General features: G+C 46.8%; 1 protein-coding gene across 1 annotated transcript in view; it reads left to right on the top strand.

Moving 5' to 3' along the window:
- Positions 1-19,441, top strand: part of SUPT6H (SPT6 homolog, histone chaperone and transcription elongation factor) — a 78,831-nt gene that overhangs the window by 48,320 nt on the left and 11,070 nt on the right. The window contains exons 16-21 of the mRNA XM_088458992.1: positions 251-405; positions 10,878-11,073; positions 11,680-11,819; positions 11,954-12,071; positions 12,162-12,238; positions 17,086-17,221. Of these exons, the coding sequence (XP_088315118.1) occupies positions 251-405; positions 10,878-11,073; positions 11,680-11,819; positions 11,954-12,071; positions 12,162-12,238; positions 17,086-17,221 (822 nt within the window). The remainder of the gene's footprint in view (positions 1-250; positions 406-10,877; positions 11,074-11,679; positions 11,820-11,953; positions 12,072-12,161; positions 12,239-17,085; positions 17,222-19,441) is intronic.

Genomic DNA, 19,441 nt, shown 5'->3' on the forward strand with positions numbered 1-19,441 from the left:
TTAACAGCATTTAATGCTTGTTTGTGATCTTTGTTGCTGTACAGCTCATCTGGTGCCTGTAGTTTTATAAACTGTTAATTTGCTAGCTAGATGAGATTTATAATTCAACAGGTGGTAAAGCTAACCTTATGAGCTTGGCTCCAATGCAATGTGACAGGCAAATCAGACAAACTTTGCTGAATATAGATTTTGATTACACAAAGTGTACAAGGCTTGTTATCATATGTTCTATTAATACTCTTATGTGCAGGAAATCGATGAAGCCCACTTTGCATATTCCTTCAAATATCTTAAGAATAAACTTGTTAAAGAGCTTAGAGATGATCAGTTTCTTAAGATGTGCATTGCAGAAGAGGAAGGTCTGATCACCATTGATATCTGCATTGATATGAAGGATGTTGAAGGGTAAGTATGAGATTGGTCTTTCAAAGTGGAATTATTCACAAACTTGTTTCATGAAAGTTTTATTTAAGAAATCATGCTTTTATAGTTAAAATTAAGTTAAAGCTCTGGGTTAATGATTCCTGGCTACCCACCTTATTAAAGTGTTTGTATGTGGTGGGGAAAAGCCTTCCAGGTATAGGGAGGGAAGGGAGAGTGTTCATTATTCTTCAGACCTTTTTATATTTGGCTGCTTAGCAAGAGCCTCCTGCCAATGAGCATAGGAGAGGACAATTTGTAGTCAGCAGAAATTACAAAGTGCATAAAATGGGATTTTGGTGCTTACCTGATAAATACATTTCTCTGATTCCATGGGGGGTACTGTAACTGTGGATATAGGTGTAGTTCAAAGTCTGGGCATGAAACAGTTAATCTCTGAAACAGCACAGGCTCATCCTCCCCTTTACCCCACCCCCTGCCTCAAACAGCCACTTAATACTAACAAAAGAGAGTGAGTAGATGGAGAAGAGAAAAAAAAAATAGGCACACAGAACACACACACACGAAGAGATACTGGTAGGCCTGGACCACCACAACCCTCAGCAAAGCCAGGGACATAATGGCCAGACATCCAGTTTCCCTAATGAATCAGAGAAAATGCTTTTTTAGGTTACAACTAAAACCCCTATTTCTACTTCAGGGTCCATAGGGGGTCCACAGGGTTGACCTTGGGGTATAGCTGGATCTGGATCCATGGGCACCACGCAGTTAAAGCTTTAGCTGCTCCCAGGATGCACTTGGGTCCGTCCTCCTCTATACCCCGCCCCCGGCCACAGCACCTCAGTTTGAGTTGGTGCCCGGCCGGAGTCGGGTCACCTGCGCAGGGGGGCTGCAGGAGCAGCCCCCAAAAGCTTTCTATTTTTATTTAAAAAAAAAAAAAAAAAAAAAGAGCCTGTTAGGTTTTTATTTTAAAACAGAGGCTCTAGTGTGGCAGCGACGGGCTGTCTATGCAGACGCCCACGCTGCCGCTCTCCTTCCCCGCTGGCGCCGCGACGCCAGTACTGCAATGGGGATCGCGGCGAGAGGCCAGAGTCCGTACTAGCCGGACTCTGGGTCCCTCCCTGGACTGCTGCCGGAGTCGCCGGGGACAAGGTAAGCCGCGAGTCGCCGATTAGCGGCGGCTCGCGGGTATTGCCTGCACATGCAGTCCTTTGCCCCCGGTCCTAGGGGACAGACCGGGGGCCGCTAGCGGTGGCGGCGGGCTCCCCCTCTGAGGAGGAATAACCCGTGGGACCACTAGACCACCAGGGATATATGGCAAGCGGGATGCCGGCAAGCCCTGGGGTTAATATGCTAGCCAGGGGAGGAAGCCTTTCCTGTCAGCGGCTCCTCCCCTCAGCTCAGCGCGCCTTTCAGCACGGAGTCTGGCGTCGCTGAGCTGCAGTTACACGGCCACTCCTCCTCTGAGGTCTCTGGGGGCCATTTTCTACAAGTGGCAGCGCAGATCTTCAGGGAGCACGCGGACCGGTCCCCCTGTGTACCTCTCCCCTGATTAAGGACAGCGTACACAGCACTATAGCCCTCCCAGACACTGAATCTGGGCAGGTTGATTGTAGTGGAAAGGTGCAGTGAGTATATCTTCCTGCATGGTATGTGACTTTTGCTAGTGCTGCCTGTCTGTGCTTATTTTCCGCTTACTGTCAGCTTATACCTATCCCTTTACTTCTCCTACAAGCCCTACAGGTGTGTGGGGGAGGGGCGTTTCTGCAGACCTCACCTATATAAATCACGTATTTGTGAGGTCCGTCACATACAGTTGTGTGCTACACAGTACCGTATTGTGGGCTGTTGTTTAGCACACCGGTGAGTGCGTTTTCTTCTGCCCTGTTGCCAGATATATTTTTTGACTATATAATATATTCTGTCATGTCAGACGAGGAGGTTGAGCGCTCAGTGGCTCCGGTGTTGGCCTCCTGCGGACGCTGTTCTGCAGGAGTAGATAGGGAGGATTTGTCACAGGATGGCCTGTGTAGTCGATGCCAGGTGGCTCCTGGCCCATCCAGACCTTCTCTGGCGCAGGAACCACCGTGGGCGATGTTTTCTCAAGTGCTGGTGTCTATTGCGGACCGTCTGTCGGTCCCGACTGCTCTCCCTACTAGGGCGTTGCCCCAGCCGACCATCCCCCATTCCCCGGGTGTCCCGCAGTTATTGCGGAGTCCTCCTGGGTCTCAATCAGTAGGTCCCTATGCGGGGTTGCCTATGTATATACAGGCTTCCCCTGTGCCGCAGCAGCCTGTGGTACCTTTTCAGGCCCCTATGGCGACTCCTCCACCATGGGTGGATGTGCTCTCCAACTCCGTGCAAAATTTGGCGTCCGCTTCCTCGGCTTTTCAGTCAATGTTGCAGACTGACATGCCTTCTAGGATTTCAAAACGCCCACTCATGACACGGGCTGCTCAGGTATCGGACTCAGAGGGTTCCTCAGATGATGGGGAGGTCCCTGATGACACTGACTCGGATGCCTCGGTCCAGGAAATGGATACCAAGTCGTCCATTAATGTGCGAGCACTAGTTAGGGCGGTGCGAGCTATTCTTCTTATAGAGGATGAGGCACCGGTTCCTAAGTCGAAGTTTCCTAGTTTCAAAAAAACTAAGGTGGCTTCTGCGGTGTTTCCCCTGTCGGATCAGTTGACGGATCATATGGCGGTAGCTTGGCAGGCGCCCAGTAAGAGATTCCTTCCTCAGAAGCGGTTGGCTTCTAATTACCCCTTCCCTGAGGCACATTGTAAAAAATGGGAAACTCCACCGGCGGTGGATTCCCATGTCACCCGTTTAACTCGGGGCGCCACCTTACCATTACCGTCGATATCCTCGCTAAAGGATCCCACGGACAGGAAAGTTGAGACTTGCTTAAAGTCTATTTACTCCCTCTCCGGGGCGGTGGCCCGACCGTCCATGGCCATCTCCTGGGTGGCCAAGGCCATTGAGGGGTGGGCCAATGCATTGGAAGATACCTTCCCGGACGACGCTCCGGATGTCCAGCGGGCGTTGTTGGGACAAATGAGGGACGCTGCTTCTTACATTGGAGAAGCTTCTTTAGATGCTAGTCTGCTGACCTCACGGGTATCGGCTGCAGCGGTGTCTGCCCGCCGATCCTTATGGTTGCGGTCCTGGAGAGCGGACTCTGATTCAAAGAAAGGTCTGGAGGCCTTACCTTTCAATGGGGAATTACTATTTGGTCCGGACTTGGACAAAATAGTGGACACCCTGGCTAAATCCAAGTCGGCCTTCCTCCCTTCGGCGGCACTACCTGCTAAGGTTCGGAGTTCGGCTTTTCGTTCTTTTCGGGTTCAGGGTAAGGCGAAAGGTCAGTCCTTCCCGAGACAGTCTGCGAGTAAGACTGCCTCTAAACCCAAGAAGCAAGCCTGGAGTGCTCGGCGCCCTTCTTCCAAGCAGGAAGATAAACCTGCGGCCTGATGGGACGGGCCTCCCTCTGGGGGACCTCAGAGTGGGAGGCCGACTTCTTCTATTTGCCCAGTGCTGGCACAATACCACCACGGATGCCTGGGTTCGAGAAGTGGTCTCCCAGGGGTACGCCCTGTCTTTTCGGCACAGACCACCCCACCACTTTTTCTGCACAAGTCCTTCTCAGGACAAGACCAAGGTGTTACAGGTTCAGGAGGCTATAGAGTCCTTGCTGAAAGCAGGGGTCATTGTTCCCGTTCCTCTATCACAACGAGGGACGGGGTATTATTCGTCTCTGTTTCTGGTGCAGAAACCCAATGGTTCTCATCGCCCTATCCTCAACTTGAAGTCTCTGAACAAATTCCTCAGAGTTCCCAAGTTCAGGATGGAAACGTTACGTTCCATCATTCTGGCGATGGAACCGGGGGATTACATGGTGTCCCTGGACATCCAGGACGCCTACCTCCATGTTCCGATAGCATCTTCACACCAGCGGTATCTGAGGTTCGCTATCCTTCAACACCACTATCAGTTCCGGGCGCTACCCTTTGGTCTCTCCACGGCACCGAGGGTGTTCACGAAGATTATGGCGGTCATGGCCGCACATCTTCGGAACCAGAATGTACGGCTGCTGCCGTATCTGGACGACCTCCTGTTGCTGGCGAGCTCCCCGGAGGTACTGCTTCAACATCTCCACCTGACGATCGCTTGCCTGCAAGCACACGGGTGGTTGATAAATTGGAAAAAGTCCTCACTGATTCCATCACAGCGGATGGTTCATTTGGGAGCCCTGCTGGATTCGCGTCAGCAAAGGATCTTCCTGACTCCGGAGAAGGTCGCCTCCCTACAGCTGCGGATACGCAGTTGCCTGAGCCGTTGCCGCCTGTCGGTCCATTCGGCTATGAGAGTTCTGGGGTCCATGGTGTCGACATTCGACATGGTGGAATTTGCCCAGTTCCATTCCCGGCCCCTGCAGGGGCTGATTCTGTCAGAATGGAACGGGTTACCTCACCGGATCCGCTCTCAGGTGCTGGTGTTGTCTCCGGACGTTCGGCAATCTTTGGCTTGGTGGCTTCAGACAGCTCATCTGGTCGAGGGGCGCCCATTTTGGATCCCGGACTGGGTCCTGCTCACGACGGATGCCAGTCTCCGGGGTTGGGGGGCAGTGACCGGCTCTTGGTCGCTTCAGGGTCGTTGGTCAGCGGAAGAAGCACTTCTCCCCATCAACATCCTGGAACTGCGGGCAGTATACAGGGCCCTGCAGTCGTCCGGCCCCGCTCTTCACGGAAGGGCGGTACAGGTGCAGTCCGACAACGCCACCACGGTGGCGTATATCAACCACCAAGGCGGAACTCGCAGTCAGGCAGCGATGTCGGAGGTGTCTCGTATCCTGACTTGGGCGGAGGGTCACATTCCAGCGATCTCGGCGGTCTTCATCCCCGGAGTCCTCAATTGGGAGGCGGACTTCCTCAGCCGTCACGACGTGCATCCCGGGGAATGGTCGCTTCACCCAGAGGTGTTTCAGCTACTCGTGGACAGGTGGGGACTGCCGGAGCTGGACTTGATGGCCTCCCGTCACAATCACAAGTTGCCCGTTTACGGGTCAAAGACAAGAGACGCAGGCGCAAGTCTGGTGGACGCGCTGTCGGTGAAATGGACGTTTCACCTGGCGTATCTGTTTCCTCCGATATCCCTGCTTCCTCGGGTTCTGCGGAAATTCAAGCAGGACGGCGGCATGCTCGTGCTGGTAGCTCCGGCGTGGCCCAGACGTCCTTGGTACTCCAATCTCAGGAGCCTCTCCATCGACGCTCCGTACCTTCTTCCTCAGCGTCGGGACCTGTTGTCTCAGGGGCCCTGCCTTTATCCGGATCTGGGTCGGCTGTCTTTGACGGCGTGGCTCTTGAGACAGCCGTCTTGAGGTCTCGGGGCTTCTCCAGTTCGGTTATTGGTACCATGCTCAGGGCACGCAAGCCTGCTTCAGCACGGATTTATCACAGAGTGTGGCACACTTACTTTCAGTGGTGTGAGTCCAGACATTATGATCCTCAGGTGTTCCGAGTTTCTAGGATCTTGGAATTTCTTCAGTCAGGATGGGATCTCGGCTTACGCCTTGCATCTCTGAAGGTTCATGTGTCCGCCTTGTCCGTGTGGTTTCAACGGCGGATTGCAATACTACCAGACGTTCACACCTTTTTCCAAGGTGTTCTCAGGATCCAGCCTCCCTTTGTGCCTCCTGTGGCTCCTTGGGACTTGGCGGTGGTGCTACGGGTCCTGCAGGGTCCTCCGTTTGAGCCTCTTGAGGCGGTGGAGCTCAAGTGGCTGACATTTAAGACGGTTTTTCTCCTGGCAATTGCTTCGGCCAGGAGGGTGTCTGAATTGGGGGCGCTTTCCTGTCGCCCTCCTTTCCTGATTTTTCACCAGGACAGAGCGGTGCTCCGCACTCGTCCAGAGTTTTTGCCCAAAGTGGTCTCGAAGTTCCACATTAATCAGGAACTTGTTGTGCCAGCTTTTCAGTCCCCTGATCTTTCAGCTGGTGAGACTTCCTTAGATGTGGTCCGGGCGCTTAGAATTTATGTAGACCGGACGGCTTCGGTTAGGAAGTCTGATTCCTTGTTTATCCTCTTTGGTTTTCACAAGAGGGGTTGGCCTGCCAACAAACAAACGTTAGCCCGTTGGCTTCGTTCCGTTATTTGTGAGGCTTATGCACAGGAGGGCTTACCTGTGCCAGCCTCTGTTAAGGCTCATTCCACTCGTTCTGTGGGTCCCTCTTGGGCTGCTAGACGTGGCGCTTCTGCTGTTCAGCTGTGTAAGGCGGCCACTTGGTCTTCAATTCAAACGTTTTTGAGGTTCTATGCGTTTGACACCTTCGCCTCTCAGGATGCATCCTTTGGGCGCCGGGTACTCCTTTCAGCACAGGAGCGTCCCCGCCCTTAGTTGTACTGCTTTGGGATATCCCCAAGGTCAACCCTGTGGACCCCCTATGGACCCTGAAGTAGAAAACAAGAGATATGGTAAGAACTTACCTTTGTTATCTCTGTTTCTGCGAAGTCCATAGGGTCCACAGGGCGCCCGCCCTGACGCACCTGGCTTCAAAATGGGCTGTGTGGCTGGTCACCGGTTTTCCGTCTCCCATTTCTGTGAGTATGGTTTCTTGTGTGTTCCAGTCTTCCTTCTCTCTGTTTAGTCTCCTCCTCCGGCCTTGGCTGCTTACCAACTGAGGTGCTGTGGCCGGGGGCGGGGTATAGAGGAGGACGGACCCAAGTGCATCCTGGGAGCAGCTAAAGCTTTAACTGCGTGGTGCCCATGGATCCAGATCCAGCTATACCCCAAGGTCAACCCTGTGGACCCTATGGACTTCGTAGAAACAGAGATAACAAAGGTAAGTTCTTACCATATCTCTTGTTTTCTCTTTCATCCATGGGGGACACTGGAACTGTGGAACGTCCCAAAGCTGTCCTTTTAGGGAGACAACTGTTTTTTACATGGGACCTTTCATCCAAAACTAGCTTCATTAGAGGCAAAGGTGTAAAAACGGTAGAATTTGATGCAGGTGTGTGCCAAGGATTTCATAGCAGTCTTGCAAAGCTGCTCTGCTGAGGCATCCATCCAAGTCGCCCATCTAGTGAAAACCGACCAGGTCTGGAACTGGCTTGTTGGCCAATGAGTTGGACTGTTGAATAATCATCTTAATGAGCCAGCATCATCTTGGTAGCAGGCCTACCGCTCTCACGTACATCATAGTGTTTTAAAAGCATATCTGAATGTCGGAAGTCCTTGGTCTGGTCCACGTAAATGCAGAGGGTACCGCACAATGTCCAGTGAGACCAGGGATGAACGTGGCTCCCCTTCTGGAAGGGAAGGAAACAGTTTCCTGGTCTATATGGAACTTAGAACCACCTTTAGAAGAAAATCCATCCTGGTTGAAGGACCACATGATCCAGATGGAAATCTGAAAACGGAGATTTAAGAGACAGACAAGGCACTGAAATTAGACACACTCCGAACTTCCACAGAATCAAAAGACTCAAAAGGATAAGTATGAAGAACCCGCAACACCAGGACCCAAACTCCATGAGGGAAGAAACGGCTGAATGTGAAGTACCCCCTGGTGGAAAGTCTGCAGAGCCGGCATAAGCGCAATCTTGTGCAGGAAATGGACTGAGAGAGCGAAATCCAGAACCTTGAGGAAAGAGAGACTGAGTTCTAAATCCATGCCCTCTTGCAGAAAAGAAAAGATCCTGGAAAGCCGGAAGACTACCTGGTCCAGCTTACATATTGAACACCAGGCAAAATTTGCCAAGAATAGGCCCTCACCGACACTGGCTTCCTGGAGCAAAGCATGGTGCATGCTCAATCGGCGGCTGCAGGGAGAAGAGCAGCCACAAGGGAATGTCACTATTGGACCCCCCTCCGCTGTGTCCACCCAGCAGCTGCTGGGGAATGTCATCGCCGGGCCCCCCTCCCATGTAAGTACACCTGGCTGCTGCAGGGAGAAGAACAGCCGCCGGGGATTGTCTGCATCGGCACCCCTCCCATTTCCACCCAGGCCAGGAGTCACCCGGACACACATAGTAGGAATAGCCATCGATTAGCAATCATTGATTGTTAACAGTCGATGGTTCTGCCATCAATGGCAGAGAGCCAATGGTTCTCCACCATCGATGGATGAGTGAGAGTCGATGGTTAATTTTTTTTAAAAAAAATTACGTAATGGAGCTTAGCCCGGTGACCACTAAGCCCCATCCCTGTTTTTGATTGGCCTGTGGCCCGAAGTGCCCCCAGCATCAGTGGCTATCAAGGTATTCAAAACTTTGATGGCACACCATCGATGTTTCTTGTGCCATCGATGATGATCACAGATGGACCCATCGATAACCATCAATCGACACCCCAACGATGGCCATCCCTGATATATACAAATTTTAGAAGTTCTGTGCTCAGTGTAAAATAGCAGCTCAATAAGGTTAAAATGTGATAAATATGTGCAAATTTGCTTTTTAAAACATAATCATTCAAACACAAAAAGTAGTTCATTCAATGTTTATAGTCTTTTTAAGACTAATTGGTAGTGGTGGCTGCAGTGATTCAGTTCCACAAAGTGACTGCACATAGAAATAGTCCGTGGTATGGGTCTCCGCCTACGCTATCCTACCTTACCACCGGTGGTATTACCTTCTCCAGACGATAGATTATATCGCGTCCCGGCAGATGCAATAGCCGTGGCGCTGGGGGATGACGTCAGACGCCGGCCGCCTCACAGATCTAGCGGTGGGTATGCCGCTCGGTCTGGTCCTGTAGCTGTCCACTCTCCTTCCCTTCTCCAACGCGTTTCAGACCGCTTCTGGTCCTGTTTCAAGAATGGGGGTGGTACTTTCAAATAGGTGTATTTATACTAAACTTTTGAGATAAAAACCGAAAGTCCATTACCGGAAGTCAGGATGTTTGACACCAAGCACATGTTCCTGATTCAATTTAATAAACTCAAATTAAAAATAGGGTTAAATCGCTCATTTGCACATATTTATCGTCCTTAATATATAACAGAGCCTTGGCTGCCCATGATGGTATCGGTTATTATATATCACGTTGTTTTTTTTTTTTAAAGGTTCACGCACAGTATACCATCGATGGTATAAAACCATCGATGGCCTGTGCTTGATACCAAGCACTGATGCTGCCCCATCGATGGCCATCACTACAGTATACCACAAAAATTGCTATTTTATGGTATATTGTGTAAAAATAAAAAAATTAAATAAAACGTGTTGGATAAGTTTTGAAAAAATCTTCTTGACCTAATTCAATAATAAAAAATTACAATTTTGGAGCGGTTTTTGGAAAAAATTTTTGTCAGTTAAGTGGTTAGGAGAGGCCACACTTGGAAGAGGGAGAGTGGTTGCCTTAACCAGTCGTGCAGTTGGGCAGTCCACCAGGGAGATGTCTCCCATTTTGCCTGGTCAGAGGAGGAGAGGTTATAGAAAGTCATGATATGTTTGGAGACCTGGAAGTGCCTATTTGGTTTCCGCAATGAGGTCCTCCAGTTGAGCAGAGGATGGAAAGGTAACTGTCTCCTTGCATTTTGAAGAATGGACACTCTCTGAGTACTTAATAAGCAATGTGGACTTGACCACGGCAATTAAACCCTCAACATCTTGTGGAAAGTCTTCCTCTGCCAAAGAGGAGACCTCAGAGTCCAACTCATACTCTGACTGAAGGGGGGGGGTAGTCATGGTCCTTTTGCATGGCTTCTGGAGAACAGCCAGGTCCGATTTCTTTTGTAAAGATTTGAAGACCTGCACAAGGCACTGTACTCGCTGGGATTATCCTTGCACCCAGGGTGTTCATCTGGTATCATTCTACAGGGGAAGTTCTGAAACAAGCTATTGGTTTGCTATTTTCAGCATGGTCTTGGACAGGGTGGAGGCCCACGCTGTTTTCTGTAGGAGCCCCGCTGCCAAGGAACCTGGCCATTGTGCTGCAGTGAAGCACTCCTTGGGATACTGCGCTGCACTAGAAAATTTGTCCTGACAGTTGCTGCAAGAACTGGATTTCCACACACAAGCGCTAGGTAGCATTTGATGAATTCCCTTTGGCAGACATAACTGACCTTTACAAAGGGGAACACACACAGGGCACACAAAGTGGACCGTGTGGTGGGGAATGCACTAAACAAAGGAAAAAAACACCAAATAGTATAGAAATTGGTTATCGCAAAAAAGGTATTGCAGTATAACAGGTAAAGCATAAAATGACATAAATTAAGGATACCAAGATGGATTACTCTCATAACACAGTGCAAAATATTCAATTGCGAGTAAATAAGTATGCAATTAAACAATTGTGTGATACTGAGATTGCACAGATATAAGTGTAGAACAGTTAAACTGAAAAATGCTAATATGTAACACATTGGTGCAGCTAATTTAGCTTAGATTTTTCACATTAGCTTGTCTGTTTAAACTATGAAGCCAGTTGGCATCTTTTCTGAGAGCATTGGTCCTAATGTTTTTCCTTTTTTTTTCCCTTTATAGCTATGGTAATGAACAGACCTACTTTGAGGAGATCAAACAGTTCTATTACAGAGATGAGTTCAGTCACCAGGTGCAGGAGTGGAACAGGCAGCGGACACTGGCCATCGAACGTGCCCTAAAACAGTTCCTCTACCTTCAAATGGGTAAAGAATTAAAAAGCAAACTTCTCCTGGAGGCCAAAGAATTTGTAATAAAGGTAGGAATTAACTAATGTTTTGTGCTTGGAGTATTCTACAAATAGGAGAGTTTATCTTGGAAGTTTTCAGTCATTCAGTTTTGTCTTTTTCGTCCCTTCAATCTGGGGACAATGTTATCATAAAGTTTTGTTAAGTGCGCAAGAGCTGGATGCTTAAAGGTTAACTTTTCTTGGAAGCTTACGCTCTTCCCCTCTCTTCAATTTGGTTTAGTGCCCAAGGAATTGGGCATGTTTCTCCTTATGGGACTGCATATAACAGCACTGTTCCTTTGTTTACCTTATCCTTTGGGGCTTTGCAATGTATCAGCTGAAAAGGGAGGGGTTGGCGAGGGGAAGAGCTTCAGCCTTCAACAAAGACAATCTATATGTGTCCAGCTTCTACCCTGAAGACAACTCCACAGTAGTTGTCTCCCCGTGATGTCCTCGAGAAAGGGTTTAACAGAAGTATGATAAATCTTCTTCTCTAAAATAAGCATAGCAATTAATAGTGTTTAATATGTCTACATTATTATTCATTTATAATATTGGCATTGACTAGTATGTAAAGGTTTAACATGGAAAATGGTGGTGTTGAATCACGTTTCCACTTATCCTTTTTCTCTCAAGTCTTGTAGCCGAAAGCTGTACAACTGGCTGAAAGTTTCACCATACCGGCCTGACCAGCAAGTGGAGGAAGATGATGACTTCATGGAGGAGAACCAGGGGAAAGGAATCCGTGTGCTGGGCGTAGCCTACTCCTCTGCCAGGTATGCCTAAAGGACCATTGATCCACTGCTTCTTCACCTTAGTGCAGCCTTTTGCCTTTGCAATGTTTTTAGTGAGTATGGTGTACATCATATTGTTACCCATCCTGCCATATTTTTTGTATACATTCTTGCAGAGATCATCCTGTGTTTTGTGCCCTCATTAATGGAGAGGGTGAGGTGACAGACTTCCTGCGTTTGCCCTACTTCACCAAGAGGAAAAATGCTTGGCGGGAAGAGGAAAGAGAGCGAAAGGTGAGTGCTAATGTCATTAGACAATATATTGTATTGTACGATGATTTAGTAGAGGGAAGCGCTAATGAAATCCTCCTTTGCATTTGGCAGGCACATGACATGGAGACTCTGAAAAAATTTTTGATAAGCAAGAAGCCTCATGTTGTTGCCATTTCCAGTGAGAATCGGTAAGATTAGGGTTTTGAGTTTCTCGTTTTTTTCAGTAACTAGATGTACATGCACGAAATACTAAATATTGAATTAATATTAAATATTAAAATAAAAATATATTCTGCAGTGTAGCAAACTTGAATTATAAAGATTAAACTAAATAATTATCGAAGTGCAGTGCTGCTTTTAGCTTCTGGATGTGACCCAGGCTCATGATGTAAGATGGTCTGGAAACCAGTTGCTACCTCAATCTGACACCGTAGAGCTGACTATCTGTGCTGTGTGTTCTGCAGGTAGCCCATCCTGTTTGTCCTTTCCCAGGGTTTTTTCACACTCCTTTCCGAGATACTACTTAGGAAGCACTGGGCAATTTAAGTTGTGTTTCTATGTTCCTTCATTATTTATGTGAAGATATGCACTTCTGGTAAGGTTATCATTGCTTCCTAAATGCAGTAACATTTATCCATCCCTAGATGACTTAAGTCTGTCGCATACGTCTCACCGGTCCGTTGGTGGTGGCTGTGGCGATACGGTCTCAACCATTGTCGCTTCTCTTTCAGTTGCAAATGGACCATCTTGACCATTGATCAGGGTTGAGGAGCATTGATGCGGTACCTTCACTTGAAGGACCTTGGTGGGGAGTCTGTCTATTTCCATTCTTGAGTTAAAGGAGGAATCTACTATGAGCTCACTCCCTCCGCAGGTTACCATGTTTTCTGCAGGAAAATGCTATGGCTGCAGCATTCATGACCCATTTGGGGGTTTTCATAGCCCTTTGTCGGGGATGGCAACAGGTGGTTCCTCTAGGTCAGGTCTGGCCAACCTGTGGCTCTCCAGCTGTCGTGAAAGTACAAGTCCCAGCATATCCTACCACTGATCAGCTGGTAAAGCATACTGGGACTTCTAGTTTCACAACAACTGGAGAGCCACAGGTTTTGCCAGGCCTGCACTAGGATCTCCTGGTGGCTTTTGTCCAGAAGTGGTTGACTGGAATGCTGACTTATAAGCCTGTATGATACTTGTTCTGTAGGGTTGTTTTTCACCTAGGTTGTAGTGTCAAAATGTTGGAATCCCGGTCGTATTCAAAATATACAAAGAGTAAGTAAAAAGTATCTTTACAATATATTAGCAATATATAGTTTTATATTTTTTTCAAATAGTGAGTTGCCCCGTGTTATGGTGAATCTGACTAGATAGGATACAAAGAATTGCTACTGTATCCACCAGTGACTATACAATGTTACAAATCTGTGTTCTAGTGATATAATTTTCCTAATTGTTGAAACCGCCAGGGTGGATTCAGTATGTTTATAGGTAGTGTTACTGCTGATACATAGAAGTAGTATCAGTTATTATATTCCTTAAATTTATTACAGTATAAATGTATATTATCTACTTATAAACACATTTGTTATTCACACATTGTAGCATTGGTAATTTAATCAATGGGTGAAAGTTTATAATTATCAGTACATAAGATCTTTTACATCCAAAGTTATTCTGCTAATAAACGTCTGATTACTAATGTATCACTGCTAGATCATATATTAGTGTGACGGAAATCACATCCGATAAAAGCAGATAGAAATATTATTGTGGATACAGCGTGTTTCAGCTAATTTATTTCTGACTGCTAAGATTTAATTTTTGGCATTCACTTATAAACTATATGATCTAAATAATTTAAAATTGTCTAGTTATTTGTATCCTCTTTATTGCTCACATCTATTAGGTTTGTTTCTATTCTTGACACATTACAATTTTTTTTTATATAGAATTTTTATATAGTCACAACACATCTTTCGATCATAAATTGTCTTATATTCAATTTCGATAATGGTTATGTTATAACGAACTGTTGATACGGCTTACTGACGCGGAGATTCACATATGGAGAATAACATCTAAGACTCTCTTGAGGGAACATTCTATATTTGAATACTTTTTGTCTGTCACCAATAATGTCCAGAAAGAGCAGGTAAAATAAAAAACTAATAAAAGTTATATTTTAATAATTTGTACACATTAACGACTTATTGATCCCTGTGTGCATCACAGCAAACAGTTTGTTTCTCTTTGTATATTTTGAATCTTAAGCAAGACTTGAAGTAGTAGCACAATCCACATTGGTCAATCAAAGGAAATGAATAGCACCTGGAGAGAGCTCTCTATTCAATTCAAGGCGCTGTTTAGCCCAACTAATATTTCTTCTCGCTTCCTCCTAAGGGTGCGAGGAGAAATCCGATTAATGTGCCGGGCACGAGGCTGTTTTCTGGCTTAGCACAGCGCTAACAGCCACGTGGCCGGTATTTTAGCCAGAGACTGCCGGTTCTTGCGACTGAAACCCTAGGTTCAGTCGCGAGAACCGGCGTTTTATGACGTAACTGCTACCCGTCGGAGTAAATATCGCCATGAATTGAATAGCTCCGGGAGCTCTCTCCCGGTGCTATTTAACTTTCGCTGGATTGAATCTCCCCCCCTAAGATATATTTATTTCTACACTGACTACTTCATTAAGTGACATTTGTAAAATAAAATTTGCTATATTCCAGTGCGAGATATCACCCTTTTTTTTTTTTTTTTTTCTATCCCTGTAGTACTCTATGGTGAATATGGGTGTAGCTGGCATTCCTACAGATTGCCATGACATGTTGTGGTCGTACCAACTGTAGTCCCCTTTTTCTGCCCAACTTCACCTCTGCTGTTTTGTTTTTTTTTCCGCATGGTTTCTGACCTTGTGTTAACGAATTAACAGGGTCTCTTCATAGGCCAGTCAACTGAAATGGCTCCGACTCTGATCCCTTAGATTCCATTGCCCTACGTTTGGGAATTCCTACGTCAGTGGGCTTGTGGGTACATTGGTCCACTGTTGGGACTTTGATTGCTCAACAATCTGGTCTTCTCCAATGGTGGTCTGGACTATGGCCTAACCTTGGCCTTACTTTTGGTTTTATAGGTTGTCTTGTCTGTGGGCCTGATTGCAGATTCCCGATTTTCGGGAATCTGCGCGTGCGCTGGACCCTTTCTGCGAGTGTGCAGAATGTGTCCTGCGTAGTCACACGCAGAACCTTCTATGCCTCTGATTGACAGGCAGAGTCATGTAAGGGGCGGGTGGGGTCGGTTGGCGTTCCCGTCCCTCATAGCAACCATCGATCACCGATGGTCACGATGGTGATCCCAACCTGTGACCTTCATCGCAGTGCTAGGATCAAAAATGCAGCAAAGGGGTGCCATTCACCTCCTGCAGCATTTGCATAATAACAAGGAAGTCATTGCAAAGCTGCCTGCGTGGTGTGTTCTGTCAGAAGAAATTTACTAATTTTCCTGTGGATTCATCCTCTTCTTTCAGGGGATTTACAACTTCACTGGTCCATGTTTTGCCATTTTTTTGTAGATGGCCTTAATTTATGTCCCTTCTGGCTTTGCTTATACCTCCTTTTGATAATCTTGACTCTGGGGTTTACATTCCCCTTCTAGTTGCTGATTTTTGCCTTAGTAGTATAGAACCTGCATTGATGGCTCTTTTGATATCACTTGTCACACAATCGCTAAAAAGAGGTTTTACCCTAAGGGGACATGGCCACTCCTCCCATGATTAGGCCATGCCCCTTTCCCAAGGCAGCTCTCTACGCCCCTGATAACGCCCTTGCATGCAAACACAGAGGCTCTGGATTTAATATGAACCTGCATGAGTCATTAAGTTTGCTCAGATGGAGTTTATAAGGATACTTTAGTAGCATTCAGGTTTTTGGCAGATTGACAATTTCTACTGGAGCCAGTCCTGGAACCTGTGTAATTTAAGAATGTCCCCTTTTTTTGCAGCGCCATGAAGTGGAGCTGCGCACTGGGGAGGTGGGCGCTGTGAGCCCCTCAGCCCAACGCAAATTCAGGGCGGGGTGTGATCGCTAAGCCCCACAGGCAGAGGAGACAAGCAGTCTCCCATTGCAACCCAGCACACAGCAGCATGTGCTATCCTGGTAATAGGGAGGGGGCGTCGGGCCCGGGCGGGTAATTGAGACCCGCTCCCCCTCTCTATGCGCCCCTGAGCACAACTAGAACTTTGTGGGCCACATAGTAAGATTTTAAAAGGCCCCCCCCCCCCCCCCCAAAGGTAAGAGAAAACATACATTTGTCCCCACACAGAGCCCATTCAGGTTATGCCACACAGTAGTACCCCTTATGCACATTATGCCACGCAGTAGTTGTGCCCCTTATACATTATACCACACAGTAATGACCTTTATAGATCATGCCACATAGTAGTACTCCCCTCCCAGCAACTCTCCTCTCCATGTCCCTCCAGCAGCTTCTCGCCTCCCCCTGTGTGCCATCAGCAGCTGGCAGGTGTGGATTTGGGGCCAGGCCGCCAACTAATTACAGCTGTTGCATCGGCAGGCAGCATCAGATATGGACAGACAGCTCCGGCGCAATTTGAATATGGCGTCAGTCACAAACAAGCAGAGCTCGCCTTCCGGCAACCAATCAGAAACCACCATGGTAGTTATGCCACTGTTTGCAAGTGTGTCCATTTCAGGATCAATGGAATAGGGTTATAGGTAAGGGCAATGTAAACAAATGAAGTACTTCAGGGTCAAGTCTTCAGCCCAGGCAACGCTGGGTGTCCCAGCTAGTATTCAATCTTATTTGGTATTGGGTGTATATTTCTTATTTGTATGTTTACCCTTTTGTTTTTCACTCCTTTTGGAATGATCAGAATACAGCTCTACCCCACTACTATAAGTGCACTTTTTCCTGTAATCTTTAATATGATATGCTTGTAAAATTGCAAATATTGCTCCCAAGCCAAGAGTTTCGAATTAAGGGTCTTCATACTCATGTACACTTGGTGTTACCTTTATTCCAGGGATGCACAGATGATGATTGAAGATGTTAAGCGCATCGTGCATGATCTTGAGCAAGGACAGCAGATGTCTACCATTGGTGTAGAAATGGTGGATAATGAGCTGGCCGTTTTATACATGAACAGCAAAAAGTCTGAAGTAAGTGTGAGGCATTAATTGCTATCCAGCTAGGAAATGCTACATTTGTAATGCTTTGGAAGTATTTTAAAACTTTAATATAAGCAGAGCATCACATCTCTGTGCTGTCCTAACAAGAGCAGCCTGGCTTATATTTAATAGACCAAAGAAAAGTTACATACATATGGTTACATGGATATTTAGTTTACAGGTCTTTGTATACTTAATAATACTTAACATTTGCTAGATGGGTAGCCACTTGAATAAAGCAATGAACTTTTTATTGTGAATCTTCTATGTTTTCCTTTGCTATTAAGTCTATTTGTCTATCATCCTTTGAAAGCTACTGGACCATGGGCTTATATAGAATCTAGTGTTCCCGCTAGACCTCGGGCAGGGTGTTGCACGCACTCCGAAGGGGGTGCTGAGCACGGAGGTGCTGAGCTTCCCCCAAGCTCTCCCTTCAGTGTGTTCGGTCACCACATCTTTTCCCACCTGCGGGACACTGTGGCACGCAGGTGGGGAAGGCATATGGCAAGCTGTTTTAGCGGGGCACCGCTAAAAGGACAGGGCACATTTTGCCCCTTTAAAATCGGCCAGGGCACTGGGCCCTACTAAAACAGCCTAGCGGGAACAATAGAATCTGCTTTAGTTGTTGCCTAGTTTCAACTGTTTTATACATCCCCATCCTTAAGGGAACTCAGGGTGTTTCTTGTTAGGCTGCATATGCAGTCTGGATCTTTTGCCACTAGTTTTATTTGAATTAACTGCTGAGGCGGTCACATAGACACTCACTATACTATCTGTAATTCAACACTGACTGATGAGGATAATGATCTTGACATGACATCTCCCACAGGGAAGCTCCTTCATTGCCGATGCAGGTAATTGCAGCAGCACCAGGCCGCTCGCCGGGAGAGGTCTTGTCTCCACCAAGTGCTTGTCTCCACCTACTGGCGCCAATGAAGGAGGGAGCTGTGGTTAGCTCTGGTGGAGAGACTGGGCCTACTAGGCTGCAGAACAAGGGCTCCACTCAAGCTTTGTCAGCTGCCGTAATGACTGTCCTGTCACTAGGCAGAGTGACAGCACAAGTTGGCAGTTTCAGCCTAGTGTTGATACGCTGTGTCTCTGTCCTGGCCGGCTCCACTGAACATGTGCGGGATCTCGCAAGTATTGCGAGATCCCGCGTGCAGCCCTGGAGCCGGCAGCCATCGCAGCAGGGACAGCGTTGTCCCTGTTGTGGGGATAGGGTATCGCCAGGCTGTAGCTGTCGATAGCGACAGCCACCCGCATTTCAATCCCATTCTGCTACAAAGCAGTTTCAACCAGAAATTGCAACCATTTTTAAAGGAACTACATCTTTTGGTGTAAAGGTAAAAGGATTTCTACCTTCTCTATTCAGCCTTGTTTACGGCTCTTCTTAAAAGTGGGGCTGCATGGGCTTGAAATTTAGCTACTTTAGGCCATGATCCTTAAGAGGAGGGAATTTGCTGACCGTAACCACAACTAAAATCCCATTTTAGCAACGTAACATCTGGAATATAACAACCAAATAATTGCGCTAATCTAATAGGTGTTATTCTGATAAATTACTTAGTAGAAGTCTGGTTCACAAATAACACCTGTATATGAATATATTTTCCTATAAACATGACATCGCAACATTAATAGATCACAACAACAATATATCACAATATTACCATTTGAACAATGGGCAGAGTACAAGTTTAAAACCCTTTGGATATCGATGCCTAAAAAATGGAAAAGTAATAATTATTAAAAATTAAAGAGGGGGCGAGGAAAATCAATGCTCATAAAAAAACCAAGGATTTGGATAATATTAGCTGGATAACATCCAATTTGAAACAATGTCAGTCTCTCAACACATGTCTTTAAATACCAGCCACATTAAACAATCGCGCTGATTGGGTGTACAATGTTGCAGATAGTAACAACTAAAAGTTGCAGATGATGGTAACTATATCAAAAAATGTATTACTTCCCGTACAGTTGTTTCCAAGCTGCTTGCTGTGCACAAGCTAAGCAGCGTTATTGGTATAGACGGCACCTTCAAGGCCGTTGTGCATATTGTAGATGACACCCACATTCAACTACATATATGGTATTACAGTTTATAAATGAATTTATACAAAACTGTTCCCCTGCGATGTTAGATTGTACTGTTTTTGCCTTATTCATCATTTGTGAGCACGTCGGGCATCTCGTAGCTCAACATATACA

Source organism: Taudactylus pleione, unplaced genomic scaffold (genome assembly GCF_031769625.1).
Source record: "Taudactylus pleione unplaced genomic scaffold, aTauple2 ptg000886l, whole genome shotgun sequence".
In the NCBI taxonomy this organism is placed as follows: Eukaryota; Metazoa; Chordata; class Amphibia; order Anura; family Myobatrachidae; genus Taudactylus; species Taudactylus pleione.